The 8,341-nt window shown below is 36.6% G+C and overlaps 1 protein-coding gene across 1 annotated transcript; it reads right to left on the bottom strand.

Annotated features, from left to right (window-relative positions):
- Positions 1 to 6,090: 6,090 nt before the first annotated feature.
- LOC111298542 (uncharacterized) lies at positions 6,091 to 8,127 on the bottom strand. Its single transcript, XM_089745152.1, has one exon. The coding sequence runs from the start codon at positions 7,929 to 7,931 to the stop codon at positions 6,366 to 6,368; it is 1,566 nt and encodes a 521-aa protein (XP_089601278.1). The 5' UTR covers positions 7,932 to 8,127; the 3' UTR covers positions 6,091 to 6,365.
- Positions 8,128 to 8,341: the final 214 nt, after the last annotated feature.

Here is an 8,341-nt window from a genome sequence, read left to right as displayed (position 1 = left end):
CACAAATTTCTTAACTTAGGCCTTCTTAGTGGTAGCTAATGCCTCAACTTCAAGCCCTTTTGTTAAGTAATTTACTACTACTAAGATGAATCTCCTCTGATCCATGGACGGGATGAATAGTCCGAAGACATCCATTATCCACTGCATGAAGGGTCACAAGTTGATGATAAGAGTAAGATTGATCAAGGAGAGATGTTATACGTGATCGAATCTCTGACACTTATCGTATCTTTTTACTAGTTAAATTGCATCTCTCCCGATGGTGGACTAATAATAGCCCTACCTAATCATTTTGTAGGCCAATGGCTGAGGTCTCAGGTTACTTCCACATATTATTTTATGGATTTCTTGCAGAACGTAGTCTACCTTTTTCTCATTAACACATCTTAATTAGAGTAGGTTAACAGATCTTGTGTATAATTTCTCTTCAATCATTATATACTAATGGGTTTTTCTCATATATACCTTAGCTCAGATTTTTTCATTAAGCAGTACTCTTATAGTCAAGTATGCCTTAATTGGTGTCATCCAAGTTTTTTTTCTCTATAATCTATCCTATGAGCTTAATATTGGTGTTTTTGTGTGTTAGCTCTTCTACCAAGACTTAGTCTGAGCTTTTCATTATTATTCCTGAAGTTAATTTAGACAAAAAGTTTGTTAATGAATTCTCTGACCTCGATATCTTTTTTACCTTGGCTTTTTTTAAGCCAGCATCAAGGTTAGCATTTTATGGAGATACTTTTGAATCCTATCTTTTCAAGCTCTTAACTCTTTATTTATTTGATCGACCACTAGTTAAGAGTCATTATATGTGATAATGTGTTAAACGTTTAGCTCGGTTGCCAACTTTAGACGAACTATGAACACTTTATATTCCACTTCATTGTTGGATATCCTGAACTTGAATCTCAAAGTACATAGGTACTATAGCCCTTCTGAGTTGATCAAAATAAGGTTGACTCATTTGTCATGGCTTATGGCTAATCTATCAACATGGAGTTTTCCAATTATCTTTATCTATAATTTTCTCTTTTTCCTCAAATTATCTTTTTGAATAAGAGCTTTACGACAAAGTTTATCAGTACCTATGATTTTAGAGCTAATTTAGGTAATATGTGTAGATTAAATTCATTGAGCTCTGCCATCTATTTAATTAATCTTCTTGACATTTCTAGTTTTTGAAAAATCTATCTCAGTGGCTAATTAGTCAATACGTGAATCGTGTGGGCTTAAAAGTATGGCTTGAGTTTTCTGGCTAAGGTGACAATAGGATAAGCTAGTTTTTCTATACCATTATAGTTAATCTCTGGCCCTGTCAGTATATTGCTTATAAAATATATCGATCTTTGTTTCTCTTTTTTTTCTTAGATTAAGATCAAGCTGATGGCATGATCTGTACTAGTTATGTATAGTACAAGGTTTTGTTGGACCTTGACTTAAACAAAATGGGTAGAAAAGATAAGAATTTTTCGAGTTCTTTAAAAGCTTTTTGATACTGAGGAGTTCACCTAAAGTTAAAGACATTCTTGAGGATTTTAAAGAATAATAGGCATCGTTTTGTCGACATGAACATGAATTGGCTGAGTGTGGCTATTCTACCAGTTAACCTCTATGCCTTTTTTACCAAGGTCAGCGCCTTCATATTTAGGATTGACCAAACTTTATTTGTTAATTATGTAACCAAGAAACTTGCTTGATGTGACCTTAAAAGTATATTTGCTCAAATTAAGCCTTATATTATATTTTTTTAGAGTATTGAAGGTTTTTTTATGGTCTTTTAGATGCTAAATCAAACTCTTACTTTTAACTATCATGTCATCCATATATACCTCTATGTTATGATCAATTTGATTTTTAAACACATTGTTTACCAACTTTTGGTAGGTTACCTTTGCATTTTGCAATCTGAAGGGCATTAACTTATAATAGTAAAGGCATTTTTAATGATAAAGGCTATCTTTTTCTCATCATCTTTTAGCATTTTGATCTAATTCTAACCAAATACGCATCCATAAAATTAAAAAGGCTATGCTTGACACTATTATCCATCGATCGATCTATGCTAAGGAGAAAAAAATTATTTTTCAAGCAAGATTTGTTCAAGTCAGTAAAGTCAATACACATTCTCTATTTTCTGCTATGCTTTTTGACCATGACCACGTTGGCTATCCATTCAGGATAATAGACCTGCCTAATAAAGTCAACTCATAACAATTTGTCAACCTCCTTGATAGCCTATTGTCTTTCAAGGGTAAAAGTTCTCTTTTTTTTGTCAAATTGATTTTACCTTAAGATTAGTGTGTAGCCTATAAACCATCACTTCAGTATCAATACTGGGCATATCAAATGGTATCCAAGCTAATAGGTTAACATTATCTTTTAGGAGTTGAATTAACTGATCATTCTGTTAAAGTTTAGCCTCAATCTGTATGTGTTGTTAAAAGATGTTATCCTAAAACGGAACTGTTACGAGGTTCTCAATTGGTTTTGGTTTATTTTCATTCGAATTCAATTTTTGATCAATTATCCCTTTTTGTTCAATTAGGTTGAGATCATTATCTTTGAAAATAAATCCTGACATGATAATCAGTATGCTATGAATAACTTGTTGAATATGTATGTAGTGAAATTGGTGTGTATTTTTCATTTCATACTGTATTTTGACCAGCATAGTAGCTCGATCCAATGAAATATGGTCATTTACATTGGCTTAAAAGCTTAGTCATCTTTGGTGTTACCTCAAAAAATTTGAAAAATAGAACAAAATTTGTCGTTTTCTTTTTGTTAAAGCTTGAAAGTAGCTTAAGAACATGCTTTTGTTAGGTCAATCTTTTGTTCTATGCTCTCATTAGTGACTTCATGCTTTTTATCGATTTTTTGTAGTTATCTTTTTTTACTTTTGACCTCAATTTTTGTCAAACTACTTGCCTACTTTCCAATTCTGCCCCTCATAATTATGACATAACATTATCATGCCATTGACTGATCTTTCCAATCTTCTCTAACCTCACCAGATGTTAGGAATTTCACTTTCAAATGAAAAGCTAAACCTATAAACCACATTATAGATTGGCTAAGTCAGTCTAATATCATGTTATAAGCTGATGGGATGTCCACAACCATGAATTCTATGACCAAAGTGATCATTCTTGGTTTAGTCTTTAAAGAGATTAAAAGCTTGATAATTTCTTTTATTGGCATTTGCTCGTTCATAAACCTTATAAATATGATGGTGATTGGCTTCAACTGATCTTCACTAATCTCTATTTTTTTCATGCAACCATAGTACATGATGTTAGTTAAACTTTCATTATCAAATAAGATTTTTTTGACTATACAATTGTATATTAAGGCTATGATCACTGTGGCATCATCATATAAGTGTTGGATTCCTTCCAAGTCTTTTGAGCTAAATGAGATTGGCTGTTCTTTCCAATCTTTTTCTCTTTTTATTGAGGTACCTATCGCTATAACTATGCTCGAGTTGAACTTCCTTTTGGCTAAGATGGAGCTACCTCTGGTGATTACATTAATTACCTCGATAATTGGCCTATTATTGTTAACTTGGCCTTTTTTTTTAGATTAGTTCATCGTCGTGAGCTTTTTTTCTTTCATTTTTTACTTTTTTCTCTCTATCCTGGATGGCACCCACGGTCTTGCCTATAGTCAAGTCTAGATTGGTCTTGTCTATTCTATCTCACAAATCTCTTCAACTGATATTTATCTTATCAGAGTTTTTATCTCATTTTTTAGGTCGATACAATCTTCAGTGTTATGACCTATATCTCTGTAAAAGTCACAACTTTTAGTCAGATCCATTCTCATGTTTTGTCTTAGTGGCTTTGGCCATCTAAAGTCTAGGTTTCTTTCAATTTATATTAGAATCATCTCTCGAGAGGTATTCAGTGTGGTGTAGCTTCTTTCTCTACTAGGGCTTCTAACCCTATGTTGTCTTTCTCTTAGGAAAGGATCGTAAAAATCATTATCTTTTTTACAATCAAAGAGGAAGGGATAAGCCTCTCTCATCTCGATTAATTTTCATTTTAGCTTCAGCATTTATGTACTTTTCAGCTATCAGTAATATGTCGACTAGAGTTTTAGGCGATGCTAGAGATAGAGTTAACTTCAGGTGATACTCTTTATCACTAAGTCCACTTGTCAAGGTGACGACAATGGCTATATGCTCTAGGTCTTTAACTTGCAAAGTTTTTGCATTAAAATACGTGATATAACTCTTTAGAGTTTCATTCTGTCCTTGGTGGATTGACATCAAACTTAAAGTCGTCTTCTTCGCTCTTTAACTACTCACAAACCTAGATAGAAAAAAGTGGCTGAGCTCCTTGAATGTCATGATTGACCTCGGTTCCAAGCTACTATACCATAATTGAGTTGTGCCTTTTAGTATAATAGCTAAACCATTACACATTTGAGCCTTGTTTGCCCTCTACATCAGCATGTTGGTTCTATAAAATTCTAAAAGATCGAAAGCTCAGAAGTACTATCGTAGGTTTCTAAGGTCGGCATCTTAAATCTTTTGAGAGGCATGGCTCTGTCAATTTCTTTGATGAAGAGTAAGGTCTTCAAGAACTTGAGATCATTTTCAAAAGTTACTATTTTTGTTTTTAGCTCTTTTTTCATGGCCTACATCTGAGCATCTAAATCTTTATTTGATTAGGGTTTAAGGTTTGTTTGTTTGGATTTTTGGGTCATAGCCTATGTTGAAATGTGGTTAGGGACGTGTGCTTATTTTCCTTGAAGGCCAAAAAGTCTTCTACCTCTACATAGCTCGGTTGTTTGACAATGACTCTTTGACCAAGCGTAATTAAGTCAGGCACTTTTGAAATTTGGGATGGAGTTATAATTTATAACATTTGTTTGAGCACTCGTATCTATTCAGCTAGGGCTTGAAATTGTTTTATGATCAGGCTCACCTGCAGTTAGGCTATCGGACGGAATGCTGACTGTGGAGGGTTTCTATTCCAGTTGAGATGGTTGACTCTCCTTCCTTTAAGGTTCTATTCCTTGGCAGCATTGTTTTATGCTCGACTAATGAAAGAAAAGGTCCCTTAATTGGCACACCAAATATTAGTGCCGAGCTTCGACGTGGGAAAGACAAAAAAAAAGGGCAATTAGAGGCAAAAACATGGTGTGTTTCTTGCGTTTATACTCTGATGCGCAAGTTAAAAATATTTAGGTTGCAAAGGAAGTTAGAATGAGAGAAAATGAATAGGTTCAACTTGACTTAATGGTGCCTGGACCTTCATATTTATAGGTAAGTTGTAAGGGACCATCAAAGGATAATAATGACAATATCGAGTTGATGTGATACTAAGCATGTCAGATCGATCTAACATGTCAGGTCGACACAAGTGACAAAAATATTCTTAGTTGTTTGCGAAGGCTTCAAAGAAAAAAAAAATTATTATGCCTTTTTTACTATCAAATGCCCTTATCATTGGGCATCCATAATTTGCCAATAATTCAGTGTAACGACTTTCGTATAAATCTTACATCATGAACAATATCATTCTTAATTTAGGGTTAGGCAACTTTTTATTACTAAACAATTCAATGTTTCTTTCTGATTATTTTAGAAATAATAAAATTTTCATTTCTTATAAATTTTATAGAGTTAGATGTTCTTTTAAGTTTATTCATATTCAAAAATAGATAGCCCATTTAAAATGAAGCTATACTTGAAATTGAACTTGACCCACTTAGGATTCCTTTAAGGCATACTGATTGACGGCAAAATCCAAAGGAGAATAAAATTAGCCAGATTAATGTAAAATTGAAAAACATTTATAGAGATAAGATTGCTTAGTTTTCTAGCCAATTTTCTTATGCTGATGCCTTTTTTCCGTTTTTAGTTCACAAGCATGACAAATGTTAGCATTTTTGTTAACATATCCGGTCACTCTAGAAGATTGGCCATTGCAACTTTCACCATTGTCTCAAATTTATTTGCTATCTTGGTCTATCTGCCACTATTTTCTGCGCGCATGCATTGAAACATAAGAAAAGTTGAATTCTGAAGCTGTTTTGGATGGCCAAAATTAAAGGCACATGCATGAGAATACAAGAAAAATCTGTGATAAATACTCCTGCAGTTGGCAATTGCATTTAAGTTGAATGAGGATATGCTTATGGAGCAACAAGAAGATACAGAATAGACATTTCAAAGAGTACAGACATGAGCAACATTCTCGCTAGTGTCTCTCATCAAACATGACATAAATGAAAACATTACATGGAATAAAAGAAAACAGCACGAGTTGGCAGCAGCTCTTATTTATAGGTACTGATCTATCTATATAGCCATAGCAGCTCAGTTGTTTGGTTGGCTAGCTAATGGGGACTTTCTGTTAAGGCTTCTCCGATGGAGGGTGTCCTGGATAGTGACCGTAAGGTGGCTCATATACTGGTGGTTTCTTGGGAGGTTCATATACTGGTGGCATTGGTGGCTTAGGTTCAAAAACCGGTGGCTTTGGTGGCTTAGGTTCGTATACTGGTGGTTGGGGTTCTGGCTTTGGTGGCTTAGGTTTGGGTTCTGGCTTTGGTGGCTTAGGTTCATATAATGGTGGCTTTGGTGGCTTAGGTTCATATACTGGTGGTTTGGGTTCTGGCTTTGGTGGCTTAGGTTCATAAACTGGTGGCTTTGGTGGCTTAGGTTCATAAACCGGTGGTTTGGGTTCTGGCTTTGGTGGCTTAGGTTCGTATACTGGTGGTTTGGGTTCTGGCTTTGGTGGCTTTGGTTCATATACTGGTGGCTTTGGTGGCTTTGGTTCATATACTGGTGGTTTGGGTTCTGGCTTTGGTGGCTTAGGTTCGTATACTGGTGGTTTGGGTTCTGGCTTTGGTGGCTTAGGTTCATAAACCGGTGGCTTTGGTGGCTTAGGTTCGTATACTGGTGGTTTGGGTTCTGGCTTTGGTGGCTTAGGTTCATAAACCGGTGGCTTTGGTGGCTTTGGTTCGTATACTGGTGGTTTGGGTTCTGGCTTTGGTGGCTTTGGTGGCTTAGGTTCGTATACTGGTGGTTTGGGTTCTGGCTTTGGTGGCTTAGGTTCATATACTGGTGGCTTTGGTGGCTTAGGTTCATAAACCGGTGGCTTTGGTGGCTTAGGTTCGTATACTGGTGGTTTGGGTTCTGGCTTTGGTGGTTTGGGTTCTGGCTTTGGTGGCTTAGGTTCATAAACCGGTGGCTTTGGTGGCTTAGGTTCGTATACTGGTGGTTTGGGTTCTGGCTTTGGTGGCTTTGGTTCATATACTGGTGGTTTGGGTTCTGGCTTTGGTGGCTTAGGTTCATATACTGGTGGCTTTGGTGGCTTTGGTTCATATACTGGTGGTTTGGGTTCTGGCTTTGGTGGCTTAGGTTCGTATACTGGTGGTTTGGGTTCTGGCTTTGGTGGTTTGGGTTCTGGCTTTGGTGGCTTAGGTTCATAAACCGGTGGCTTTGGTGGCTTAGGTTCGTATACTGGTGGTTTGGGTTCTGGCTTTGGTGGCTTAGGTTCATATACCGGTGGCTTTGGTGGCTTTGGTGGCTTAGGTTCGTATACTGGTGGTTTGGGTTCTGGCTTTGGTGGCTTAGGTTCATAAACCGGTGGTTTGGGTTCTGGCTTTGGTGGCTTAGGTTCATATACTGGTGGTTTGGGTTCTGGCTTTGGTGGCTTTGGTGGCTTAGGTTCATAAACCGGTGGCTTTGGTGGCTTAGGTTCAGGCTTCTCCTTCTTAGGAGGTTCATAGACAGGGGGCTTGGGTGGCTTAGGTTCAGGCTGCTTTGGAGGTTTGTAAATTGGTGGTGGCTTCACCTCGGGAGGTTCGTAAACAGGAGTAGGTGGTTTCCCATAGTTTGGTGATTCATAGGTACCTAGGGAGGGAGTGGTGAGAACCACCACTCCAAGGAGCAATACTAGCAGGTACGTAAGATACATCGTCGAGCTCTGTCTTCCGATGTTGCAATGAGAAATGCGCTTTTATAGTGCTAAATCAGCCTTTTCTTTAGTCTCGGTGTCAAAATATCTCTTGTTTGCATACATCATGCAGTAGTCACCCAGATTTGTAAATCTTTCAGTAATTCATAATGTAATAGGGTCCATTTAGGTCCCACTTAGTTGAAAATTTGGACTACGGATACAAGGCCTTGTTCATGAGTTATTTCCTGTTTTAATGTCCTTTAAAGTCTGGGACTGCTACAATAAAAACCATACAAGTGTTTTGATGAAAGCATACAATATTGTTACTAATTTCAAACATAATGGCAGAGCTAAAATAAAAACAAAGCCTACAGGAGAGTTTGGTACCTTGAGCATTGCATATCTAAGTTTGATTAAGGGAGATTATT

This window comes from Durio zibethinus, chromosome 16 (assembly GCF_047325235.1).
Source record: "Durio zibethinus cultivar Kanyao isolate XHJ-2024 chromosome 16, ASM4732523v1, whole genome shotgun sequence".
NCBI lineage: Eukaryota > Viridiplantae > Streptophyta > Magnoliopsida > Malvales > Malvaceae > Durio > Durio zibethinus.
This window is presented reverse-complemented; position numbering and strand designations above follow the sequence as displayed.

Excerpts from the sequence above, each read along its gene's own strand:
- LOC111298542 (XM_089745152.1), bottom strand. The coding sequence starts at position 7,931 with ATGTATCTTACGTACCTGCTAGTATTGCTCCTTGGAGTGGTGGTTCTC.